The sequence below is a fragment of the Rattus rattus genome, chromosome 6 (genome assembly GCF_011064425.1).
Source record: "Rattus rattus isolate New Zealand chromosome 6, Rrattus_CSIRO_v1, whole genome shotgun sequence".
Classification (NCBI taxonomy): domain Eukaryota; kingdom Metazoa; phylum Chordata; class Mammalia; order Rodentia; family Muridae; genus Rattus; species Rattus rattus.
The window spans coordinates 2,891,461-2,918,964 of NC_046159.1; the positions used below are offsets into that span (position 1 = coordinate 2,891,461).

General features: G+C 46.9%; 1 protein-coding gene across 1 annotated transcript in view; it reads left to right on the forward strand.

Moving 5' to 3' along the window:
* The first annotated feature begins 3,649 nt into the window (after positions 1-3,649).
* The window catches only part of Irag2 (inositol 1,4,5-triphosphate receptor associated 2), a 40,015-nt gene continuing 16,160 nt past the window's right edge, over positions 3,650-27,504 (forward strand). The window contains exons 1-8 of the mRNA XM_032906328.1: positions 3,650-3,655; positions 3,961-4,066; positions 5,834-5,984; positions 6,491-6,572; positions 17,396-17,442; positions 17,541-17,605; positions 17,692-17,790; positions 19,213-19,292. Of these exons, the coding sequence (XP_032762219.1) occupies positions 3,650-3,655; positions 3,961-4,066; positions 5,834-5,984; positions 6,491-6,572; positions 17,396-17,442; positions 17,541-17,605; positions 17,692-17,790; positions 19,213-19,292 (636 nt within the window). The remainder of the gene's footprint in view (positions 3,656-3,960; positions 4,067-5,833; positions 5,985-6,490; positions 6,573-17,395; positions 17,443-17,540; positions 17,606-17,691; positions 17,791-19,212; positions 19,293-27,504) is intronic.

Sequence of the window (27,504 nt, forward strand, 5' to 3'; positions counted from 1 at the left end):
AGCACCCTAACTGCCAAGCCATTTCTCTGCTTTCCCTTCAACATAACCCTAAAGTAGAATGGATTTGAGCATCCTCGTTAGTCCATAACTCAGGAGCCTAAAGGACGAGCTAGGTCAGCACAGGACAGAGATAGAAGAAAAAGGAATGGTTTTTGCACACATCTCTTTCCAGGACACATAACTATAAACGAGATAAAGAAAAAAAGTTACATCAATTAGGTAAAATACCTAAAAGGTATCCCTGTGACAAGTTGATCTTGAACTTGAAAATTCTCCAAAGAAGCTTGGACAGGTGTGGTGTGCATATCTGCAGTCCTCGTCCTCTGGAGGTGGCAAGAGGACCAGGAATTCAAGGCTAGTTCAACCGTCCCAAGAAGAGCGACATTTTCAGCATTATGGATAGTTGGTAGACACCATCCTCTCGAACTAAAGCCATACTTTTCTAACTATACTATAAATAATTATATTTCATTATACATACTATATACATATAGGATATAATTATGTTTTAAAAGTAATTAAAATAGTTATATATTATACATAATTTATTCTGTTTAATTATTTTTTCACTTTATTTTTATTTATTCACTTTATATCCCACTCACTGCCCCTCCCCCTCCTTGTCCTCTGACAGGGTGGAGGTCCCCCTGGGTACACTCTGACCCTGGCCTGTCAAATCTCTGTGAGGCTAGACTTATCCTCTCCTACTGAGGCCAGACAAGGCAGCCCAGCCAGAAGAACAGATCCCATGAACAGGCAACAGCTTTTGGGAGAGCCCTCACTCCAGTTGTTCAGGACCCACATGAAGACCAAGCTGCACATCTGCTACATATGTGCAGAGCGAGGGGTGGGGCAGGTCTATCCCATGTATGCTCTTTGGTTGGTGGTTCACTATGAATACACACAAACACACACACACACACACACCACACACACAGATACATAGATACGTGTATATTATATATTATATATAATTTATTTTATGTTTAATTTTTAAAATTCTTTTCTCATATATTACATCCCAACTGCAGTTTCCCTTCCCTCCTCTCCTCCCAGTTCCTCCCCTCCCCTTCCCTCTCCCCCAGATCCACTTCTCCTCCATTTCCCTCAGGAAAGAGCAGGCTTCCCAGGGATATTACCAAACATGGTATATCAAGTTGCAGTGAGACAAGACACTTCCTCTCCTATTAATGCTGGACAAGGCAGCCCAGTAGGAGGGAAAGGGTTCCAAAAGCAGGCAAAGGGTCAGAGACAGTCCCTGCTTCCACTGTCAGGAGCCCCACAAGAAGAGCAAGCAAAAACAAGTGTAACGCACATGCAGGCCTGGTCAGTCCCATTCAAGTTCCCTGGTTGTTGGTTTGCTGACAATATACTTTTTAACTTTTAGAAACTTACATTTATATGTACGTGTATATGTATGTATTTTTGTGTACATGTATGTATATGCATGCATGTGTGTGGAGGAGATCATCTGGGACATTTATATGTACATGTATATGTATGTATATGTGTGTATGTACATGTATGCATGTGTGTGGAGGGGACCACCTGGGACATTTATATGTATGTGTATGTATTTATATGTGTATATGTATGTACATGTATGTGTGTGTGGAGGGGACTGCCTTGGACATTTATATGTATGTGCATATGTATGCATATGTGTGTATGTGTATGCACATGTGTGCATGTGTGGGGAGGGGACCACCTGGGAGAGTTATTTCTCTCCTCCCATCTTGTTGGTTTCATGGTTCCAGTACATCAGCTTGGCAGTGAGCTCCTTACCACTGATCTATCTCACTATTATGGCCTCTGTGAGCTGCGTCTCTACAAACCTCTTTCTACTCGGCCTCGGGATCTTAGTGTCGATCCATTCAGCTCCCTGTTCAGTGTATGGATCTTACTCATGGGTTACATAATTAGGGGGATACAGTGAGGATTTTGTAGTTATGCTTTCCCTCAGAGAATAGTGATCAAATCTGCTCATTTTCAGTCTCTTTAGGCTGTGGGCTCTCTGTAGGGCCTGTGGTGTCTGGTGCTTTTGATTATATTATGGTCTGTCTGTCTTTCAATCAACTCTGTCATTGTCTCACAACAGGGCTTAGCTGACGAGTCTCCTCACTATGATCCCCGGTCCCGCACAAAGAGACACCGACTTCTACAGGACAGATTGGTAAGCATGAAGTTTTTTAATTACTTAAGTAACCACTGTGATTTGGCTATTATAGCAAAACAAAATGTAATTCAAACCAGGCATGTTGGTTGCACCTCTTTAATCCCAGCAGTCAGGAGGCAGAAGCAAGCTGCTCTCTGGGAGTCTGAGGACTGCCTGATTTATGTAGTGTGTAGGCCAGCCAGGGCTACACTGTTGTGTCAGAACAAAAACACGCTCAAACCACACAGAAAACAAAGAATGGACAGGGGTTGGAGAAATTAACTCAGGGGTTAGAGCGCTGGCCGTTCTTCCAGAGGACCTGGGCTTGAGTCCCTGTACCCTCCTGGCCATTCACAACTATCTATATTTCCACGGGATCTATTACCCTCTTCTGGCTTCCTTGAGTGCTGTACTCCCATGGTGCATAGACATAAAGCCAGGCAAAACACCCATATACAAAACAATAATAATAGTTTTTAAAAAGTCACTCAGCATGTATGAAAAGGCTGAGGAATATTACTTTTCTACCAAAAAATTACCAGTCAGTAAATACCTTTCTTCTTCCTCTTCTTCTTCTTCTTCTTCTTCTTCTTCTTCTTCTTCTTCTTCTTCTTCTTCTTCTTCTTCTTCTTCTTCTTCTTCTTCTTCTCTTCTTCTTCTTCTTCCTCTTCCTCCTCTTCCTCTTCCTCTTCTTCTTTTTCCTCTTCCTCTATCTCTTCTTCATCTCTTTCTCCTCTACTTCCTTGTTTTCTCATCTCTTCCTCCTCTACCACCTCACCTCTTCCTCCTCCTCTTCCTCCTCCTCCTCCTCCTCCTCTTCCTCCTCCTCCTCTTCCCCCTCATTTATTATACTGTCTAGTGTAGGAGGTAGAAATCCACCTTTTGACCTCAGTACTATGAAGAACAGGGTAAACTGGCCTTGCCCATTATCCCTACCCCCTTCCCCAAGCCTTGTTTCTACCTAGGTGTGAATTGTGTGGACTGGGGGTGTTTGAGCATCCTGTTAACTGCTGCCCAGGGCTGTTCTCTCTGGTTTTGTTTGAAGACGCTTGAGACTGAACCTGGAAACCTCTCAGATGTTGGCAAAGGCTGAATCTGAACCGCATCTCCAGCCTTCTAACTTCCTATTTGGAGACAGGGTTGTACAAAGTAGCCCTGTACCCACTTTGTGGCCCAGGCAAATCTTGAATTTGGATGCTCCTGCCTGCCTCCTGGGTACCCTCACTCTAAGCCTCCACTGCGGGGCAGGCATGACTAAGAACTTGGATTTGCTGTGGCCTTGGGAGAAGCTTTGTTCTGTGACATCCTCGCCTGGGACCTCTCACATCCTGGCCACTTTTTTTTCTTTGAAATCTTAAGTGTTTATTTTATTTTATGTGTGTGGGTGTTCTGCCTGCACATATGTCTGTGAACTACATGTGTGCACTTCCCATAGGAAGCAGAGGAGAGTACTGGCTCCTCAGGCACTGGAGTTATAGATGGTGGCGAGTCACCATGCCGGTGCTGGAATCCGAAAACTGGGTCCTCTGCAAGGGCACCCGGTGCTCTCTGACTCCCGTCTCCCTTTCTAAGAACTATTTCTATTAATTGAGAATTTCATACAATACAGTTAGCCATGTTCACACCCCTCCAAACTCCTGGGGACCCACCCCCCACCTCTCTCCTCATCTAACTTCATGTTTGTTGACCCCGTTCCCACCCCAGTGAGTCCTTTTTTTTTTTTTTTTTAAGCTGAAGGAATGATCTTGAGAATCATGGGGTGGAACTTTCCCTCAGACAATTAATAACGCTGGTTCTCTATTCAGAAGCGGCCCTGCCACAAACCACAGCAGAGGCAAGAAGGAAGCAGACATCAGGTACTTCTGACCTGGAAACAGAAGTGCCTAGAGGTCCAGTGTACACCCCTGCTGGGTGAGTGTGGACATGCCCCTCCCCGCTCCCTCCCACACATAGGTGGGGAGGGCTTCCCGGAAAGAGACAGTAATCAATAACAGTGAACCTGTCCAGGGAGATATATTGGATATTTGTCTGTGGATTCAATTGATTTAAACTGGAAGAGCCACGCTATACCAGGTACCATCATATGCAACGAAGAATAAATTCCACTCCACAGAAGATGGAAGAAAGGAAGTAGGAGGGAGGAAATGAAGTAGAAGAGTGCGTGGAAGAATCCGGACGGGTAGAATAGGAACAGCACAACCAGCACTGAAAAGAGAAGGGAGAGCATGCGAGCGTCGGCCTTTGCGGAGTCCGAGCCTATGTGGATTTAGAGGAGTTAGTAAGGGTGAGGAGAAAGTGGTCAATTGTGGGACCTGGTGGCCCTTCTGTAAGGCCAGACCAAAGGTCAGAGAATTGCATCCCGCGAACGGCCCCTCGACCCTGCCTGTGTTTGTTTTATCCATGAAAAGTCTCATCTGGGCACCACCCTCACAGCAGAATTATGGCCGCATCCTGTGCTCTCCACGCTCCTGTTAGCTTCATTGTCCCTCTACACAGTCGGATGGGGAGGACGCCAGCATAATTCCCATTTACTGTGTCTACCGTTTGTGGGACTGGAGACAGAGTACAGCCGGTGGTGCTCTACCCACCCAGCTGCTCTCCTGGTTCCCGGTCCATTTTACTTTCCATTGAGGAATATTTTTATTAATATTTATATTTATTAATATTTTAGACTATCCTATCTTATCTCATGTGTGTAATTGTTTTGCCTGAACATATGTAACTGGACGCCCGGTGCCCACAGAGACCAGAAGAAAGTGTCAGATTGCCAGAGCTGGATTTACAGGAGACCGTGAGCCACCAGGTCCTGGGAACCAAACCGGGGGACTCTGGAAGGCCAACGAGTGTGCTTCAGTACTGTGTCTCCTACCTGTAGCTCTCACTTTGAAAGATGAAGAAACAGAAAAACACCAAGCGAAATTTGCCTGAGATCGCGTGTCCCTTTCCTTATAAGCGAATTGGGGCCCTGAGGGGAGACGTGATTTACCTACGACCACACCACCTGCAGGAGGCAAAGCAGGGATACGAACCAAAATATCATAATGGATAGGAAAGCTGCGTCGTTTTAAAGATTAGACTTGGCATCTTCCTGTACCCCAAAAATCAGCAGCCACACTCCCTGAAAGGTGTGGTTTGTCTCTGCAGCCGGGTTCCCGGCAACACAGCCCCCGCAGCTTTCCTCCCAAGGAGTCTGCAGAATTGTCCTGAAGGCTGAGTAGCACGCATCCTAGGCCTTTTCTAGCCCTGCGGTCTCCATGGCAACTCCTCGGCATCCCTGCTGAAACATACAAGCGGCCTCCTCAGATGAATGCCCACGGCTGTGTGTTCTCGTACAATTTCACTTACGAAAACAGGCCGCTGTTGAGAGCTGTCTGCTGGTTCTGCACGATGGAGCTGTTAGGGGCTCGGTGGACAAGGGTTTCTGTCCGCCGGTACCCACACCTCAGTCTGTGGGGTTTTGTTTTGTTGTTTGCTTTTAACAAACGCTGGCTCTTTCTACCTCCATAGAGCTAGGCATCTAGGGGTTTCAGAATAAAATGTTAATAGGGTTGGATTGGCTTTTACTTTCCCAGATGTGGTTCAACCAACCTCTTGGGTGAGAAAAATTTAATCCTTAAGATAATTTGAATCTGAAACTCACCTCTACTCTACTCTTGCTCTCGTTCTTCCCCGCTGCAGATGCCTTGTGTCTTGACGGCTTCACAGCGATTCCCAGGATAGGACTGATACACATCTCATGTGCCAGTAACTCAGCCCACACTGCATGTAAACCCCCCACCCCCGAGCAAGGAGCACAGGATGGGGCTTTGGACATGACAAGAGGATCTCAGTAAGTGAGGTCTCAGCCGCCGCCCTTGGGCGTTCGTGTCTGCTAAGGAGCTGTATTTTATGGGCATCATAACTTCTTGGCTACCTTTTGACGGAGCTTCTCCTGCCTTCTGGGGACTCACGGTTTAGAATCCAGGCATTGCTTTTGAGTTTCAGGAGACAGCTCTAAGGAGCACACGACATTTTTACTGCTAAGTTGTCTGCAATGAGTCTTGGGCCTGGTTCAGACCCCACACCTTCTCGCCTGCCCTTTAAAGCCAAAAGACTGACTTTCAGAAAACGATGATGACCACAGTGAGAGTCCCTTCTGCTCCTCGGCAGAGGAAACAAGACTTTGAATTGCAAATGTCGTATTTTCATTTCTGGTTGGCTTTTCTGTCCTTAGTAACTTCTCTCTGGTGGAAATAGGAGCTCTCTTCAGGCTGGTCTGGGGAGGGGTATGGGGGAACTCTGGTAGAACCCTGCTAATTTTTTCAGAAAGCCCACTCTTTCTACCTCTACCGCCAGGTGCCTGCTCCCCACAGAAGGCTCCGTCTTGGGACCGCAGCTTCTAGACTGTACCAGAATGAACGAGAACCAGAGTACTGATGTGAGTATGACAGAGATCTGTCTCATTCTCAGTACCACCGTGCTCTGATCTCTTTGGTGACTGTTCCTCCTTCCTCCCCTTCTTTATAAGAAATATTATGGGACATCCTAGGACTCGTGTACATAAGAAATATCTAACTTTGAAGCCAGGAAGTTAAAATTCAGTAATTTAGGGGCTTTCTGTTCCATGCATAGTATAAATCTGGGTCATGGACCGGAAAGTCAGTTCAGTAGTTAAAAGCACTGAACACTCTCACAGAGGACCTGGTCTCAGTTCCCAGTACCCACCGGAGGGCTTACGACCACCCCTATCTCTAGTTACAGGGAGAATGAGACCCCCTCCTGGCCTCCGTGGGCACTGCACCATGTGGTTCACATGCACGCATGCAGGCAAAAGACCCACACACATAAACAAATCTAAAATAAAAATAGAGACAAGATCTAGGTTGAGCGAGAAAGGGAAAGTTGGGTGGAGTGGCCTGAACTTTGTTCTGCATCTTGTTTTCCTATTTGAATTTGCTAATGGCCATAATAAATCTCATGGCGAAGACTATCTAGGACCCAAGATCAGGGCTGGATAATCTTGGAGGCATTGGCTTCTTATCAAAGAGTGCACGTTGCCAGAGGCAGGCGCTAGTGGTACTCCTGGCTAACGGGGACGATGGAGAACCACCCCAGGCCAGACAGACATCCTGTGTGTTCCTTCCTTGGTGTTCAGGGTCTGATAATCCGCCATAAACTTCTCACACCAAACAAATAGTCAACTCTTTTGATGTTGTTCACAGCTTTGAGAACTGTCATAACATTGGAACACCTCAACCACATCCCCCGCCCCTGTCCCATACACCCCATTCCTAGGCAACCAGCAACCTGCTTTCTCTAAAGACTTGTCTCTCATGGAAGTCTATAAACAGAGTGAACCCCTCTGGCCTCTTGGGCCTGGCTGCTTCTGGGTAGCCTTAGTTTTGTGAGTATAGTCCTTCTCGGGTCTATACTCGCTGTGCAGACCCTTCTGTTCCTCACTGGCTGGTGTGCAGTGGAGAACTTCCTCGCCTTCTGGGAACAACACGTCTGTGGCTATCAGTGCACAGGTCTCTATATAAACTGTCTTACATGCTACTGTGTGGTGACCCATGAGGAGAATCACCGCCTACTCAGGTTTGCTTTCTCGACAAGCTGCAGAACGGCCAGTTTTGTCACTATCGGCAGCCGAGGACTTTACTCTCTCTACCTCATCACCCATACCATTTCACTGCAGCCAGCTCAGAAAATGCAAAGTGAGACCCTCCTGGGTTTGGATTTGCATTCCTCTTATGAATAATCATGTCGGTCATCTTTGCATATGCCTGTTGGCCATTATCTATTTTCAAAGAAAATAGGCCTTCTGCAGTCAGCCTCCCACTTTTAAACGAGTCGTTCTTTCTCTACCTATGTTTCTGAGTTGTTCTCCTCATCCTTCCTGTGAAGAAAGTGCACGCGTCGGGTTTTTATACATCTGTAATTTCTGACATGTAATTATGTATAGTTTTTATATATAATTACTCGTGTATGATTCCTAGTCATTGGTACCCATCTTGCCCAGAAGCTAAGGACAGGCATTAAAAGGAACGGAAGTCCTCCGTGGCTATCACTTAGCTTTCTTCTAAGGTCTTAATACAGGAAGTTGGCCTTAGCCGCTTACAGGATGTTTGGTTGTTAGTAATTTCCTCTTTATCGGGCACCAATTTCACAAAGAGGGAAGCGGCAGCATGAGTTGAGCGCCAGCATGGTGCTTCTGGAAATCATTTCCGTGAGCCGCTCTTCCGCTTAACCCTCTTCCCCTGGCAGAGCGGGGCGTGGCCTCTGCTTTGGCCAAGGAGGCCAATCAGAGTTTTGCTGGAGTTGAGGGAGTTAACTCATTTGTCGAAGATGGCTCAACTAGTAAGCAACAAACTCAGGGTTCAAATTCAGCTTCCTGTAGCCTCAAAGGACCTGGGCTTTCAACATCTCTCTTAGTACACTGCGTTTAGATGCCTCCTTCGCTGCGGTCCCTGGTGGTCTGATGCCTTAGGGACGGACTACTTTGTGCATCTGACCGGAGCTGGTGGTCCCATCGGCGGGGTCTGTGGCTGAGCTGTTTTGTCTGAGGCCTTGACATCCACCCAGAAGCAGAAGCCCCAGAGTCACAGTAGACACTTCTCTAGCACGATGCTGGAAGAATGTCTGTGTCCCCTGCAAAGCCAATGCCCCCTTCTTACAACCCCAGGAAGCTGCCTCTGTCTGTCAGCCGTACAGTGGCGTGAACTACCAGTTCTTCATATCCAGGTTTCTGTTCCCCAAACATGCTCTACAGCCGGAGACTGACGCCTCTCCCCTGCCTTATCCTCTGAATGCGTCCCCAAATGAAAGCTCCCCTTCACGCGCCACCCACCCCCCGAGCATCCAATGGCAAGCTCTGATTCTGGGTGTTCTCACGCGTGATGAGAACGGGGATTAGAATAAGGACAAGAGAAACCTGAGCAGAACCCATAATCCGGGGTCGCCAGAGTTCACAGTGGTGATGCTGGCTTTTTCCTGACCCCTGGCTTTACACCATGTCATGGTCTCTGTCCATTTCTGCTCCTTCTGCTCACCTCCTGCTCAAGCCGGTCTGCCACCCGCCACACCTGCATTTCTACCTTTATTTCCCCAGCATTGCCTGGTGTTATCTCTGTAGCTCAGCCAAACCAGGCAGGGCTTAAATCACGATAAATCATGTACTCCTGTCTGGGCGTTCCCCGGGGACGCTGTTGTTTCTCCATGGGTTGAATGAAATTCTGTTTGGTTCTCAAGGCCAGTCTCACAAACCAACTGCTTCACAAGGCTGTTCTGTGGCAACAAAATGTGGGCGCTCGCAAGTCTCCACTTCTTGGGATAGAGATTTCTAAAGATTGGGGTTGGAGGTCAGGTTTCCTGGGTTACCTTGGGTATTCTCCAGAGAAGTCTGTGACTGAAGTGCTTTCCTTTCTGGATTCTTTCCACTCACTCCCTTTAGAGACCCCAGTGATTCTTTTAAAGTTGAAATTAGATTTTGAAACATTTTGCCCAGCGTGAGGGTGGGGGTGCCCAGGAGTAGAGGTCAGAGGTCAGTTTGCAGGAGTCAATCCTCTCCTTCTTCCAGGCCGGTCCTAGAGCTCAAATTCAGGTCAAGAGGCTAGGCAGTGAGCCTCTTATTTACTGAGCCATCTTGCTAGTTCTAACTAGACAATTTTTTAAAAGACTCCCATAGTTCATGCTACCTGGGACTCACTGTGTAGCTTAGATTATCTATCCAAAGACTTTGATCCTCCTGCCTCAGCCTCGCGAGTACTGGGTTTGTAAGTATGTACCAAACCACCAGACTCAAAGCTCCAGTAACCGTGTTCTCCCTTTCTGGTCATACGGTAGTCATTCACCGCATCTAGTTATCTATCTGCCTCTGTGTGCGGGCAGCTGCGGGCACTCGTGTAATGGCAAATGTGTAGAAGTCAGTACAACTTGCAGGAGTCTGTTCTGTCCGTCCACCGTGTGGTCCCAGGGGCTGCAACCAAATTCTCAGGCTCGGTAGCAAGCACCTTTACCTGCTGAGCTAGCTTGCCGGCCCTAGAATCTTATTTTTGATCCTTTATCAGGCGATAAGCTTGGTGGAGAGAGTTAGATGGGGACACAGAAGCAGTTTGGCCTTTAATCAGAACATGAAAAACAGCAGTGTCTCCGTGGATTGGCGACTGAGTGCGCAGGCGCAGGGGTGGGGTTTCCCGGTCTGTAGGGCAGAACCTGGATCTTTGGAGGTAGGAGGTTCCATCCGCAGATCTCTGTTGGAGTTTCCATGGGGAGACTGTATGTTGACCTTCTTACCAGGAGCGTTTTGGGTCCTAGCTGCCTAGAAAATGCCATCAGCATGTCAACCTTTCTGACTGAAGGCTCTCAGCTGATATGAGGGTTGGGAGCTATTAGCCCCATAGGCCTAGAGTCCTTTGGTCACTCGTCCGTGTGTCCCCCACAACTTGAGTAGACTGGAAGCCTTGTTGTCACACCTAAGTGTCCACTTTGCCATTGTTACAGGGAAGGGTCAGCTTGGTCTCTTGATGGTGTTCCTAAAGTCTCGGGATTTATTTCCTCTCTGTACTGTGTTCTAAAGTCTCGGGATTCATTTCCTCTTTTCTCCCACATCTACAGAGGAAGCTCCATTTTTTTTTTCATTATCCTAGACCATCATACAAGATAAAATTGAACACCAGTGTTTGTGAGAGGGTCTTTGAATGGCTGAGGGACTCAGAGAGAGCCGGGAGTCTTGTGTAGGATGTTCTAAAGGAGGATAGATCTCACATAGGGGTCCAGGTGAGAGGCAGAGAGGTTGTACTGAAGCCTTTTGGGCCAAATATGCTTCCTGGCATTTCACAGCAATGTAGGGGAAAACTGGGAGACTGTCTAGGAGAATGTCTGGGAGGCTGTCTGGGAGACTGGGAGGCTATCTGGGAGACTGTCTGGGAGGCTATCTGGGAGACTGACTGGGAGGCTGTCTGGGAGACTGTCTGGCTGGGAGACTGTCTGGGAGACTGTCTGGGAGACTGAGGCTGTCTGGGAGGCTGTCTGGGAGACTGTCTGGGGAGACTGTCTGGGAGACTGTCTGGGAGACTGACTGGGAGACTGTCTGGCTGGGAGACTGTCTGGGAGACTGTCTGGGAGACTGTTTGCATGGGAGACTGTCTGGGAGACTGTCTGGGAGACTGTCTGCTGTCTGGGAGACTGTCTGCCTGGGAGACTGTCTGGGAGGCTGTCTAGGAGACTGTCTGGGAGACTGTCTGCCTGGGAGACTGTCTGGGAGGCTGTCTGGGAGACTGGCTGGCTGGGAGACTGTCTGGCTGGGAGACTGTCTGGGAGACTGTCTGCCTGGGAGACTGTCTGGGAGGCTGTCTGGGAGACTGTCTAGGAGACTGTCTGGGAGACTGGCTGTCTGGGAGACTGGCTGGCTGGGAGACTGGCTGGCTGGGAGACTGTCTGCCTGGGAGACTGTCTGGGAGGCTGTCTGGGAGACTGTCTGTCTGGGAGACTGTCTGCCTGGGAGACTGTCTGGGAGGCTGTCTGGGAGACTGTCTGTCTGGGAGGGAGACTGTCTGTCTGGGAGACTGTCTGGGAGACTGGCTGCCTGGGAGACTGTCTGTCTGGGAGACTGTCTGTCTGGGAGACTGGCTGGCTGGAAGATTGTCTATCTGGGAGACTGGCTGGCTGGGAGACTTTCTGGCTGGGAGACTGGCTGGGAGACTGGCTGGGAGACTTTCTGGCTGGGAGACTGGCTGGCTGGGAGACTGGCTGGGAGACTGACTGGCTGGGAGACTGTCTGTCTGGGAGACTGGCTGGCTGAGAGACTGTCTTGGAGACCAGCAGGAAACCGCATGATAATTATAGAGAGCTAACCCCACAATCTACTCTCGCATCTGTTTAAGGTTTGCTGATTAATTTTAGCCAGATGGGATAAGGTTTGGAACTGAGCGGGCCTGAGTGAAGTCTGAGCTGTATTAGCTGTGGGAGCTTGTATGTGTAGCTGCGCCTGTCTGACTCTGCATTCCCCATGAAAAGGGGGGGGGTGTCCTTTTGCAAGGCTTTTGAGTATCTGTGTATGTACATGCAAACACACTCCTTTATGTGTATTACATATGCACCTACACATATATGTCTATATAGCTAAGTTCCCGCCCACTGGCTCCCAGAAGCAGGCCAAGCAGACCGGCACAGAGGGAAAACAAGGGCGTTACGTGTTCCTTTGCTCTACTCGCTGATGAGCAGGGAGGTCTTTCTTTTCATGGAGCCCCTAGGGTGTCCCTAGAACTCAGACATTTTAGGCCCCGTCCATCAATGGGCTCCAGGTGGACACGGAGCTCTAGAGCTTGTTAAGTAAGGAGGTTGCTTCCCCTGCACATCCACACATCTGTGACATCCGTGCTTGCTGGCCACACTGCCTGTCTGCATCTCAGCCTCTCCCAGAGGATCCTCGGGTGGTGCAGTGTGAGTGACATCATGTGAAAACAACGGTCCACCTTCGAGGACCGGCAGATGGCTGTGCTCGGGACAGCGGTCAGGAGCACAGACTCCAGCACTGCTGTCCCCTCCACACCTGTGTCCATTTCCCCCAGGGTCCTCTCAGGCCACAGAGATTTCTCTCTGGGACAGTAGCTCCTCCTCAGCCTCTGGCTTCTCCTCAGACATCGCTTTCTCTGCTGGCCTAAAGAGCAGGCAGCAGCTCTCTGAGTGCCTGGCAAACCTTGATCCATGCTGGAGGCTCGCTTCTCCCCTGAATGTCCTCGAATGAGAGAGTTCTATGATGCAGCACTCAGGAGGCAGCATCAAGAAGGGAGGGCAGCCTGGTCTACGAGGTAAGAGTCTGCCTCAAAACAAAACAGAAGAAAACTGATGTTCCCTTCCTCTTCTTGTTTCTGATTATGATCCTACAAAGATACTTGGCAGTGTATGTAAAATTTCTGGCTATATTAAAGGTTTAAAAAAATTGATTTTATGTGTATGGCTGTTTTACCTGCATGTATGTATGTGTAACACATATATGCAGTGCCCAGAGAGAGCATTGGATCCCCTGGGACTGGAATTACAGACAGCTGGGAGCCACCATGTGGGTGCGAGGAATAGAACTCAGGTCCTCTGCAAGAGCAGCCAGTGCTGTTAACCACTGAGCCATCTCTCCAACCTCAAGATCTCTCTCTCTCTCTCTCTCTCTCTCTCTCTCTCTCTCTCTCTCTCTCTCTCTCTCTCTTTCTGTGTGTGTGTGTGTGTGCTCATGGGTAACACACCATGTTTGTGGGTACTGGCAGAAGCCAGAAGCAGGTGTCAGATCCTCTGGATCTGAGTTCCAAGCAGTTGTGTGATACCCACCATAGGCACTGAGAACTGAACTCAAGTCCTGTGCAAGAGCAGCAAGTGCTCTTAACTTCCTAGCCTTCTCTCCAACCCAACTTGGCTTCACACCAAATGTTCACACAAAGCATCTGTGGCTTTGACCCAGAGTCAGAATGGTTGTCCAGGGCCTGAAGCTCAAAGGCTACTCCCCAAAGGGCGAAGGACCAGGAGATAAAAATCTGCAGCTTTAGTTTAAAAGACCGTAATTGTTTTTCCTCCCTTCCATTCTCCTTCATGCCCTGACTCGTTTCTGTATGAGACAGAGTGTCACCAGAGTGTCACCTGGAGAGCAGAGTCACCGAGGCAAAGGATGGGATTGATAGAATACTATCTTGGAGGATTTTCTGGGCATTGTCTATCCCATTTCTCAGGCTGTGAGTAGTCACGGCATTAATAACCTTGGAGACTAAATAACACGCCAACTACAAGATTGACTGATAACTGGTTCTAAATGAACCTCTCCGTGCTGGATTCCGCCTGAAGGTTTGAGGGCGTGGTGTACTTTTGGTTACAAATCAAAAGGGAAAGAAAATAAGGAAATTTAGTTCTGTCTCTGTCCCAGTTGAGTAGAACATTGTTCCTCTCTTTGGAGCATTTAAATGGGCACAGAGTCCAGTTTCAAGTCTGTATAAACTCTGGCTACATTTTTTTTGCCTTGTTAATTTGACTAGCATTAGCTGTCTAAACTTGGTCCAGTAGTAAAATTATATTGGCAACACCTGTTTATCAGAGGAAGTATTTCCATTTACAAAGTCTGTGGTTAGAGCAGCATTTTATAGAGAACACACCTCCTTGTAGGTTATCCAAACTCCTGTCTTGTACCACTGTTTTTCCTAGTTTTCTTTGTGCACATTGAGATACTGTTGCTGTGTGTACATGCATGTGTGTGTGTGTGCATATGTGTGCGTGCATGTGTGTATGTGCACCTGTGTTTGCTGACCCAGCCCATAGGAGACTGTCACTTTGTTCCATACCTTGACAACCCCACCCTGTGGTAACTCCTGCTCACAAGAGCAAGGGCTAGGGCCTGGGCTTTTATGTAAATGAGACCAGGTCTCTATTTGAATGGATTGCCTGAGAGGAGAAAGCTATCTTCCTTCTGGTGTTCACTTCATGGAGTGAGGCAGTCGGCCACAAGTAAGTCAGTCTCCCACCTGGACTTACTTTATTTCTTCATTTTCTTTGCTTTTAAACTATGTTCAAGAGACCTGCTCTCTCTCTCTCAGTCTCTTGGGTCACCAGGGTGGTGGTGGTAGGGTTAAGTGAGAGTGGGATAAAGCTTCAAACAGTTTAAATTATTCCTATCCTGCTCCGCCCACACAGAAACTTGGAAGGTCTTCTCCCCAACTCTCCTATGCTACAACCTCAAATTTGAAACAGAGTTTGAGGAACAAAAGCCCTTTACTCTGGTTGTTCTCAAGTGTGGGTAAACATGTTGCTGGGCCACAAGTATGGGTAGGATTGAGTTCTGCCTTGTCATTACCTGACAGTTGGGATTTATAAAGATTAATGATTAGAGTTAAATCTGACGGCTTCTCCGGGAACTCTTCAGGGTGCGGGGAAACGAGTGGCCACTCTGATTCTGAGGTTTCTCCCAGATCGCACGGCACCTTTCTGTAATCAATAGGAATCTGACGTTAGTCAAAATACTTCTGAGCACGGATCTGATCATGAGGTGGGAGCTTTCTACTGGGCAAACGATGTCTAAAGTGGCAGGTGCCTGGAAGCCATGCTGCAGGGCACTCCACAGATGCTACTTGTCCGTGACTCGACAGGGAAAATCTTACCTGTTTGATGCAGTCAGGCTTTGGCTTTGAACGGGGAAATTACACTTTGAAAATAGAAAGTTTGCAAAAAAAATATTGTGATCCTTTTCTACCCCTTCTGGAAACCTATCTAAGCATGAACACACTTCTACGTTCAAGTGTGAGCATTGAGGCAGCACCTGCTGGCAGGTTAGCGGTTATCACTGAAGCTAATCAACACTGACATGGCTTGCATTGAGGGATTGGAAATGCTTTTCTTTTTGAGAAACCGATTCTTGAATTTTGTAACCGATGAAAGCCAATGAAATGTCACAGCACCTAACCGTCTCCGGTTTACGGATTCTTTCCTATGCATACTGTGCGTAAGTAAGGCTGTATCACTGTGTATGTAAATGGTAGAGATGGGGCCAGCACCGTTTAGCTTCCAGGAGGCGATGCAGAACAGCTCTTCAGCTTTGGGGACGCCCCCGCTGGCTGCATGAAACAGAACGTCTCAGTCTGCGGGGATATAGGCAGCCATCGCCCAAACGTTTTAAAATGCAAAAGCAAAAATAAGTAAGAGTCGTGAGGAAATTTAACAGAAGCAGTGACCCACATTCTTATTTTTCGAGTTCGAGCATAGTTCTTCTTTTTTAGTATTTGAGGGGTACTTATGAAAAGTTAATATTTAAAATTTTTAAATATCTTACGCCCATGTGTCCGTGGGAATGAATGCGAGTGCACATGCAGGTGCTGGCAAAGGCTGGAAAAGGGAGTGTCAGATCCCCGGGAGATGAACCTACAGGTTCTACTGAGCTGACTTACGGATGCTGGGAACCAAACTCGGGTCCTCAGCAAAAGCTGCCAGCTCGCTTAACGCCTGAGCCCTCTCTCCAGCCCACACTTGATATGTCTAAATAGTTGAGAAGGCCCCCTTTCCCAAGAGCCGAAGTCAGTGCCTGCTCAGAGCTGGTCTGCAATGGAGAGGACACTGTATTTGGTACTGTGGTCCAGAAGGCCTGGCTGTCTATTCCTCAGGCTCTCGGCAGACTTTCTCCTCCGGCCTTACTTTCTTATATACCCCCAACCCCCAACAAAACCCTTCCGTATAAGTTTCAGGGGACTAAGCCGGTGCATACATGTTGCGTGCAGTGTACATGTGGAGGGCAAAAGCTTTTGGCAGGGGTCCCCTCCCTCTTGCCACCTTGTTACTGGTTTCCGGGGATTGAACTCAGGTCATCAGACTTGGCGTCAAACTCCTTCAACTGCCGTCTCCTCAGCGGCTGCTGGCCCTTGTAGATTTTAACAAACCAGACATAGGTTGCTGTACCGAGAGTAGCTCACTGACAGAGCCCCGCATGGCCAAGACTCTCTGTTTTTCCGCTGCCAAAATCTGGCAATGAGATAAGACAATAACGGTACCAACCAACCAAACTGCAGCTCTCTGTGACTCTGTCACTGTTTCCTTGAAAGCAGCATCCTTCTGTACGAGCTTGCCACTGGCTGTGGCCACTGACAATTTCCTGTCTGGTTGATCATGAAGCTTACACACATGTGTACGTAGTTGTGAGTGGTCTTCTCACTTCACGCCGTCCGCATGGGTGCACGGGCTTCAGATATGCTGGCATGGGAGCAGTTTTGAGTTCAGTCTCCCTCCCTAAACATATGTGACCAGAGGACGCCTACAGGAAGTACCCACAGTTTAAGGACCGCGCCACACTGATACGTGCTGACAGGGATGTGATCTTTCAGATCCCTGCCGAATAGAGTAAGTCTAAACTGTTTGGCTTATCTAGCAGGAAACCTAAGAGCTGTTTCCCCATCCAAAGTTTGACACTGAGTAGCAATCTCATAAATAGAAACGCTACACTCCAGCCGCTCACCCATGTAAAGAGAACCTGGTCTCTGTGTGAAGGAGACACTCTGCCCTTTGAGTTTAGAATGTGTTTTGCCCACAGACACATCAGGTTTTCTTTAAAGTGAATATCGTTTGTGAGAACAGCTGTCAGGAAGCGAGTGTAGAGGAGTCCCTATAAGGTTCCATTCCCAAAACCTCTGCCAGAGCAGAGTGAATAGTGGCTCATTTAACACTGTTGGGGATACTTGCTTAAAGCTACCTTTCTGGGATGGTCACTATCAGATCCCTGACCACGTGTCTCCTTGTTCCTTGCAGGAGAATGGTGTTGGCCACTTGTACTCGGAGAGCCCGTCAGAGCTCAGGTCTGCTACGATTCTGAACTTGGGTGTGTTTTCATTTGGGTTTTAAGGGAGTTATTTGCCAGAGCGTTTTGAAGATATTTGTCGTGTCCCTTTGTCAGGGAGTGTCTCACGCAACCGTCGTCTGAACACACTTCATCCTCCGAGAGTACTGTGATGTCAAGTGGTGAGTAGCTCTGGGAGAGAGGAAATTGGAGTTCTTATTACAGGTGCCCAGGAAAAGGCTTCTAAACGGCCTTTTCCCATTGGCAGATTCTGGATCAGACACTTTGCACATGGCTTCCGGTGACCTTGACTGCAAACCTCTCTGTGAGAAGGAGGAGGAAGCCAGAGTGGCCTCTGCCGTGCCAGGTACAATGCTGACAGACTCCAGGGCAGCTTCTGAGCAAACAAGCCCCTCAGTGGGGCCGACAAACTTGCTTTCTTGGCACGGCTGGATATTCCTTTTCAGAAAATAAATTTTATACGAAACCCTTGACGATGTTGTCTGGAGAAAAGTGTAAGAGGCAACTGCGATGTAGGGGCACCTTGCCATTCCCTTTCAATTTTATAGACAGAAGGAAAAGTACAACGTATCATAATAGGCCTTAAATATTGCCACCTGACAGAAACTGATTGGATTCGGTCAGGTCTGATCAGCAGTTGGGGGAGAGAGCACATGCTTAGAATACAGATAATATCTGGTCAGGACGATGGAACTGTTAGCCCCGGTCCACTAGGAATCAGGCAACCAGCCGGACGGTAGGCGGGTCCCTAAGGCTCCAAAGGGAAAGGACTTCTCTATGACCACAGTGAGACATCACTATGGCTGACATATTTTGAGATGCTGGCTGGCCTGGAACTCACTATGTAGACCAGGCTAGATTCAAATTTACAGAGAACTTCCAGCCTCTGCCCCCAAATGCCAGGCTAAAGGCACGCGCCACCACACCTGGCTAAATCCTAAGCCTTTTGACTTCTGAACCTTGTTAGTCCCAGGTCTAAAATTGGAGGGAAAGCTAAAAACTTCCATGAGAAGTTTTTCAAAAAAAATTGGTATCTATTATCTTGTATATATGTGAGTCCATCGTGTTCAGACACACCAGAATCGGGCATCAGGTCTCATCACAGGTGATTGTGAGCCACCACGCAGTTGCTGGGATTGGAACTCAGGGCCTCTGGAAGAGCAGCCAGTGCTCTTAACCGCTGAGCCATCTCTCCAGCCTTTATTGTTTCTTAATAGTCCTTTATAACACTGTAGGTCGATTGTTTCTTGAAAAGTGCCACGTGTTCGGTAGTGTGCTCCTGCATTCCGCCTACTGTGTGCAAAAATGAACAGAAATTACCAAGCATGACAGCGTCCCCAAAGGGTCCCTTTGCCCGGCTTCATGTTCTGAAATGTCCATGCTTTGGCAGAATGTCGTGATCATCACCAGCCCTGTATTCACTGTTTACAAAACTGCTTGTCAAGCAGTCTAAAGGCCGACTTCTAACTGTTCTTCTTCCTCCGCGTGGCTTCTGACATGAGAAAAAGCCAGCATCAGCCCAGAGAGGCTTAAAGAAACACTCAGTCTACAGACAGGCGAGCTTTCTGCAGCTCAGCTCCTGCGAACACCTGGGGGCGGGGGCGGGGGCTCCTCCTGTTGTGCACGGGCAGACCTGCGTGCAGCAGGGCATCTGACAGCCTTCACGTGTCAGCTTCTGCTGGTCTACCCACATCACCACCCTGCTGCTCCTTCCTCTTTTGATTGGTGCAGCTCCCCCAGCCTTTCCCCATGTTTCCTCTTCTCACAGGAACCGACCCAGCTCAGGAGAACAACAAGACCACTGCTTGTGGAGACTCTGCTAGTGTGGTCAAGGCTGCACCACAGCAGGTGAGGAAACAGTGACATGCGGATCAAACCGTCCCTTTGCATTTACGCCACACTCTTTAGAAGTGTCATCTTACCCGCTCGAGATATTAGGAGTAAACCCTGACTTACTAGAATTTAGTTATATGTCCTGGTTTTGCTTACTGACTTGGGTAAGGTCACACACTGAGCCCGAGCGTGGACAGCCTTGTCCCACGCTGTCATTCACTCACTCGTTAATGCATCAGACACCAACCAGAAACAAGGTGTACATGTGTGTGAGAGTGTGTGTGCATGTGTGTGAGAGTGTGTGTATGTGTGTGTGCATGTATGTGTGAGGGTATGTGTAAGTGTGTGTATGTGTGTGAGTGTGTGTGAGTGTGTGTGAGGGTACGTGTAAGTGTGTGTATTGTGTGAATGTGTATGTGCGCACATGTGAGTGTGTGTGAATGTATTTAAGTATGTGTACATGTGTGTGAGTTTTTGTGCATGTGCGTGAGTGTGTAAGAGTATATGTGTGTGCGCATGTCATGTGAGTGTGTGAGAATGTGTGTGAGTGTGTGTATCTGTTGGATGTCAGCACAAGACTCTGAGAAGGTCTGTGTGTGTGAGCATGTTGTATGTGTGTGTGAGTGTTTGTGTTTGTGGGGGGCATCAGCATGACTCTGAGGAGGCCTGTGAGAGTGTGTTTGTGTGTACATGTGATGTGTGTGTGCGTGTGTGCAAAGCCTGCTGATCAAGTGAAGAAGCACACATCCCAGTGACTGGAACAAGAGCCCAAAGGGTCAAAGAGGAGGAGCTAGGGGAGTGGTGTGGCTCTATAAGGTTAACACAAACACCCACAGAAAGCAGGAGAACTTCTTCCGTGAGGGAAGACCCACTGCCACTGCTGAGAACGCTGAGGAGAGGCTGGAGGCTGCGCTCTAGCTTCACGGTTCTCCAAGGCTCTTGCCTACATTTTGCTCCTTCAAGTGTGTATGTGAGTGTGTGTGTGAGAGAGTGTGTGTGAGTGTGTGTGAGAGTATGTGAATGTGTGAGGGTATGTGTGTTTGTGTTCGTGTGTTTGTGAGTGTGTATGTGTGAGAGTATGTAAGAGAGAGAGCGTGTGTGTGTGTGGGTATGCGTGTTTGTGCTTGTGTATTTGTGAGTGTGTGTGTGTTTGTGTGTGTGTGAGAGAGGGGGGAGAGGGAGAGAGAGAGTGTGTATGTAGTGTATGTGTGTTTGTGTTTGTGTGTTTGTGTTTGTGTGTTTGTGTTTGTGTGTTTGTGAGTGTGTATGTGTGAGAGTATGTAAGAGAGAGAGCGTGTTTGTGTTTGTGTATTTGTGAGTGTGTGTGTGTTTGTGGGGGGGGAGAGGGAGAGAGAGTGTGTATGTGTGTATGTGTGTATGTGTGTATGTGTGTTTGTGTGTGTGTGTGTGGGGGGGGAGAGGGAGAGAGAGTGTGTATGTGTATATGTGTGTTTGTGTTTGTGTGTTTGTGTTTGTGTGTTTGTGAGTGTGTGTGTTTATGTGTGGGGGGAAGAGTCTATTGGTACTTGCATGAGTGACTGAGGTGGTAACTTGCATCACGGCTCCCAGAGGCTTTTTCTTATGTGTATGCACGACTCCCTCTGTCGCCTGTGGGTTGTGAGGGTGCGTACTCTTGTTGCTTCAGCCTGGATGTGTAATGCAGTACTGAGCACCAAAGATCATCGCAGCTAACTCAAGAAAGATACGCCTGAGGATTTGGGGGTGGGCAGTAGATAACAATATTAAAGTCTCAGAGGCGAATGATGGTTCTGTCATTTGGAATTATCCTTTGGTGCAGGGTGTAGCTAAGATGCCACATTGTCTACTATGTACTATAGATGCTTCTGTTTCCCCTCATTAAAAATGGCAGAGGGAGATTCAGGATCTTGAGTCTTTCGTGGGAGCCTCTTCTGGGTGCTGGCAGATTCCTTTGATCTCGAAGTACAGCAGTCCTGGAGACAGCTTAAGGATAGTGGATTCTAAAAACAATGATGGGGAGATGGAGCAAGTTCCCGTGCTGTTGTCACGGGAGACGGTGAGGAACATGAGCTCTCAACAGTGAATCACTGTAGACTACTGATGGACAAGACGAAGGCAGGCCCAGGCCCACGGTTTGGCCTGTAAGATGGACAGAGGCTAGGGAAGGCAGGCCCAGGGTCAGAGTCGACCCTGTAAGAATAAATGATGAGAGGAGAGAGGGAGGAAGAAGGGCAGAATTTGAGACAAAATAAAATCAGTGTGACACAATCAAGATTGTACAGTGCAGGAAATCTACCCAAGGAGGAGACATGAATTCCTATCATCAGACAAGTGTGAGGGTGAGATTGCTCAAGGACTGGCAGTCAGGCTGGAAGTAGTGAGGATAATGGAATATATATATATATACATATATATACATATATACATATTTATTATTATTATTATCATCATCCATCTACTCTAGCTATTATTTTCATTTTTTCTGGTAAGATCTTATCCTGTAGCCCAGGTTAACCTAGAGCTTGTGATGTTTGTCTCAGCCCTGAGGGCTGGGATTGCAGGTGTTTGTGTTTGTGTGTTTATGAGTGTGTGTTTATGTGTGTGTGTGAGAGAGAGAGAATACGACATATTCAAGGATGATAGAACCGCGATGGGCCATCTGGGGTCCGAGCAAAGAATACTGTGTTGAAGGGGGTCCATCACACAATGATGGGGACTGGTGTAACAGGAAGCTGAGTGAACACCAGTCTTTGGGGAGGAGGGGTTTGTAGAGCATTTTAGATGTTGCTGTGATCATGGCAGAATTAGAGTAAGGGTGATTGATTTGGTTTGGGAAAGTCCTGGTCACCAGTGAAAGATGAAGAATTGTGAATGGAGGTCACAGTCACAGCTTCTGGATGCCTGGCCAAGACAGGCAGAAGGAGGCCCTGAGGGGCATGGGAGGAGAGCCTGAGAAACAGCACATTTCTCCGTCCTGAGAGTGAGCTGGGTCTCCTGCTGCATTTGTCACATCTATGGAAAGCATCTGTCTCTTTAGGCTTACTTTCTTTTATCAATATTAGTTTTTTTTTAAATTATTTATGTATATGACACTGTTGCTGTTTCCAGACACATCAGAAGAGGGCATCAGATCCCATTACAGATAGTTGTGAGCCACCATATGGTTGCTGGGAATTGAACTCAGGACCTCTGAAAAAACAGTCAGTGCTCTTAACTGCTGAGCCATCTCTCCAGCCCTATAGTAGATATTATATATATATATATATATATATATATATATATATATATATATATGTGTGTGTGTGTGTGTGTGTGTGTGTGTGTGTGTATTATTTTCTGATTAAGGTTTCGGCTCCTCAACTCTTTGCAGTCCTTCCCATCTCCCATTCTGTCCAGATCCACGCCCCTTCTGTTTCTTGTGAGGAAACAAACAAGCACCTAAGAAATAATAAAATAAAGTAAAACAATGATAAGATAAAAAAACAAGTCAGAACAGGTCAAAACAAACAGAAGAAAGAAGCCAAAGAAAAAGCCAAGAAGCACATGGGACACAGAGATATGCGTATTCACTCACACAGGAATCCCGCAAAAACACAAAAAGGAAGCCGTGACATTCATGCAGAGGGCCTACAAGGAAAAATGCATTTAAAAGGCCTGACACAGCATTAGTAGACAGAACCTGTAAAGACGCCATTGACTTTGCCTTGCGCTGGCCGCCTCCTGCTGGCTATGGCGCCCGTTCTTAGAGTAGACTAAGTTTTCATTCGCAGGTGGTTTTCAACTGGAGATGGCTTCTGAGTTAGGAACGGGAGCTTGTGTCCACTTCCCCTCTCAGCACCAGGACCCCGCCTGGTACAGACCTGTGCATGCTCCCATAGTCTCTGTGAGTTCATACATGTGTCATGTATGTGTCGTTGTGTGTGTCATTCATGTGAGTCCGTGTGTGAGTCAGTCCTGCCATGTCTATAAGGCCTTGTTTCCTGGGTGTCCCCCATCCTCTCTGGCTCTTAAGCTCTTCGGTAAAATTCCCTAAACCCTGGGGTGGGGGATGGGGAGGGAGCCGATGGAGGCATTCCATCTATGGCTGTGTTCATGGCTGTGTGTTCCAAGGTGTACCACATTGTCTGTCTGCGGGCCTCTGTATTTGGTTCCCATCAGCCACAGGAGGAAGCTCCTGACGACAGAGGAGCAAGGCTCTGATCTCCCAACGCAGCAGGACATCATTAGGAGTCATTTTATTGCTCTGTTCCTTTAGCACAGCGTTAGTGTCTGGTTCTCCTCTAGGTTCCTCTAGGTTCTATTTATTCCCAGGCTCTTGGCCACCCAAGCAGTGCTAGGATGGGTTCCATCTCACAGAGCAGGCCTTAAATCCAATCATACCTTGGTTGATTACTCTCAGGAGCTTTGTGTCGCTATAGAACCAGTGTACCTCAGGCCATTGTAGATGGAAGGGTCGGCGTTCACCTTTCTCCTTTGTTAGCATGCAGAGGTCCTTTAAGTACCGTGAGTTCTTGTCCATAGGAGTGAGGGCTCTCGGCAGGCACCAGATGGGCTTCTCTGAGGTCAAAGAGTTGTGCTGCTGTGGAGATCTGTAGGTTGATGTCATTCTGCAGATGAAGGCAGGCCCAGGATAGAATGAGACCTGTCATTGGACAAGAAGGAAGGATGGGCATGGAGAAATGTCTGAGAGAGGCAAAGGAGGCCGGATCAAGGAGGAGGGAGCTGAGAGAACATGGCAGTGGATGTTAAGATTCCTCTCTGCACATATTACAGGTTGTTAACTATTCTTAAGGGATGGATGTGTACAGGATTTTGTGTGTCTAGATGGACAGATTATATCTTATCTTGGTGGGCGGCTTATATCCTTAACCCCTGGTTGTAAGTTTATTTTTTTACTGCAACAGGGATCAACCAATAGCTTTGGATACAATAGTTTGGGGGTTCCCATGGAACCCCTTTGGACAACAACTCAATCAGATGTAACCCCTTCGCAGTTCTAGAAGCTTCATTCGGTGGCATGAGATAACGGGGTGGGGGACTCTGTCTCCCCCTTAACGGGCAATTTCAGTTAGGTTTCCTTCATCCATGGATATATTTTAGGAAGCTTCTACTATATTTGGTCTCCCTGTGACCCCAAATGGGCCTTAGCTTTAGCCGTCTCTCCTTGTGTCTCTTCTCTCACATACACCTTCCTTCAAGATCTGTGAAGAGTTGTGTTGGAATTTTGATGGGAATTGTATTAAATCAGCCATTTTTACTATATTAGTCCTACTAATCCGTGAGCATGGGAAATCCTTCTGTCTTTTGGTATCTTCTTCAATTCTATTCCATTGATCAATGTGTTTGGGTCTTTTTTGTTTGTTTGTTTGTTTGTTTGTTTTTTTGTTTTGTTTTGTTTTGGGGTTTTTTTTTGTGCCCAAACCATGCTGTTTTTATTCCTATAGCTCTGTAGTACAATTTGAGATCAGAGATTGTGACACCTTCCCGAAGACTTTTTTGTTTGTTTGTTTGTTTGGTTGGTTGGTTGGTTTGGGGTTTTTAGTTTTTTGTTTTGTTGTTGTTGGATTTTTTTTTTTTTTTTGTTTTTTTTTTTTTTTTTATCATTCAGGATTGTTTCAGCTATCCTGATTTTTTTGTGTTTCCATATAAAGCTAGTTTTTTTTTTTTCCTTTCAAGATCTGTGAGGAGCTATGTTGGAGTTTTGTTTGGAGGTTCTAGCAGGGGAGCGCAGCTACTCGTATACCCTTGACCGAAGACCGGTCCTCCTCTATTCGGGGAAGGTCATCCTCTTCAACCGAACGCGCAGCTTCGGGAGGGACGCACATGGAGCGGTGAGGGAGGAAGGGGACACCCGCCTAGCCAGCCAGATCAGCCGAATCAACCCTGGCGATCAATGGGGTGACAGATGTCGCAGCCAGATCGCCCTCACATCCTATGTTGGAGTTTTGATGGGCACTACATTGAATCTATAGAAATCTCCCTTCTCTTTTTATTTTGGGGAATAATTTGAGGAGTATTGGTATTTATTATCTTTTGAAAGTCTGGCAGAATTCTGTGCTACAACCATCTGGCCCTGAGCTTGGGGGATTGAGAGACATTTAATTGCTGCTTTTATTTCACTAGGAGTCATAGCTTATCTGATCTTGATTCAACTTTGGTAGGTGGGTATATATTGAGAACATCCATTTCTTTTAGATCTCCAACTTGGTGGAGTGTAGGTTTTTAAAAGTATGTCCTCACAATTCCCTGGGCTTTTTTGGTATCTTCTGTTATGTCTCCATTTTCTTCTCTAATTTTGTTAATTTGGATCTTGTCTCTCTTCCTTTTTGTTAATTTGGATAAGGGCTTATTAATCTTGATTTTTTTCCTTAGAGAATTAATTCTTTGTTTTATAGATTCTTTGTATTGTTCTCTTTGCTTATATTTTGTTGACTTCAACCCTCAGTTTACTTCCTGCCATTTACTTTTTAGGTGTGTTTACTTCTTTGTGTTCGAGAGGTTTTGGGTGTGCTGTTTCAGTTACCAGCATGAGATCTCTCCATCTTTTGTAGGTAGGCACTTAGTGCTATGGGCTTGCCTCTTAGCATGGCCTTCACTGTGCCCCATGACCTTACGTATGGTGTGTCTTCATTGTCATTAAATTCTAGAAAGTCTTTCTTTTTTTCCCCCTGTCTTGACCCATTTTTTTAAATTTAGTAGTGATATTGAGAACCCATGAGTTTGTTGGCTTTCGGTTGTCTCTGTTGTTGCTAATATCCAGCTTAAATCTGTGTGGTCAGATAGGACGCAGGATGTTGTTTCAGTTTTCATGTGTCTGTTGAGGCTTGCTTTGTGTGTGTGTGGTCAATTCTGGAGAAAGTTCTATGATCTGCTGAGAAGAAGCTATATTCTTTTGTGTTTGGGTGAAATGTCCTGTACATGTCCGTTAGGTCCATTTGGTTTACAATATCAGTCAGCCCCAGCAATTCTCTGTTTAGTTTTTGTCTGGATGATCCGCCTGTCGGTGCGAGCGGAGTAGTGAAGTCACCACTCTCACTGTGTGAGGGTCGATGCGTGATTTAAGCTGTACTAGTGCTAATTTTGCAAACTTGGGTGGCCCCTGTGTCTGGTAAGAACCGCAGTGTCCTCTTGGAAGACTTTTCCCTCGATGAGTGTGTGGCATCCTTCTCCATTTCTTCTGACCAGTTTTGGTTTAAAGTCTATTTCACCACATACTAAAATGGTGACGCTACCTTGCATGTTAGGTGTATTTGCTTGGAATGTCTTTTTCTATCCTTTTATTCTGAGGTGACGTTTATCTTTAATATCTTTAATTTATTATCTTTAATTAGAGCGTTTCTTGGATGCGGTGGAAGGACGGGTGCTGTTTTTATGTCTAATGTGTTAGTCCCTGGCTTTTTACTGAGGAACTGAGATCATTGACGTTGAGAGTTATCGATGAACAAGTGTTTGCTGATTCTTGCTATCACGTTATGCCAGTGTGGGTTCCCCCCTCCCTATCGATTTGATGCTCTGGGTCATTTATTCCTTGTGTTTTCTTGGGTGTGGTTAACCTCTTCTGGTTGAAGTTTTCCTTCTAGCACCTTCTGTAGGGCTGGATTTGGTTTTTGAATATTTTCTTTTTTTTTTTTTTTGGTTCTTTTTTTCGGAGCTGGGGACCGAACCCAGGGCCTTGCGCTTCCTAGGTAAGCGCTCTACCACTGAGCTAAATCCCCAGCCCCATGAATATTTTCTTTATCCTATTGTAATTGAAAGTTTTTCTGGGTATCATAGTCTAAGCTGGCATCTATGGTCTCTTAGAGTTTACAGAACATCTGCCCAGGCCCCTCTGGCTTTTAAAGTCTCTATTAAAACGCCAGGTGTTATTTTAATATGTTTACCTTTATGTGTTAACTGGTCTTTTCCTCTTGCAGCTTTCAATATTCCTTCTTTGTTCTGCATGGCTGTTGTTTTGATGATTACGTGGTGTCATGGGTCCTTTCTTTTCTGTTCCAGTCTAATTTTTGTTTTGTCTGCCTCTCGTACCTTGATAGGCGTTTCCTTCTTTAGGTTAGAAATTTTTTTCTTCTATGATTTTGTTGAAAATATTTCCTGGATATTTTGATCCTTGATTTTTTTAAAAAAAGAGATTTGACATCTTCTTTGACCAAAGTATTCATTTCTTCCGTCTTGTCTCCCATGCCTGAGATGCCCTCTTCCGTCTCTATTCTGTTAGTGAGGCACGAGTCCGAGGCTCTTGTTTGAGTTT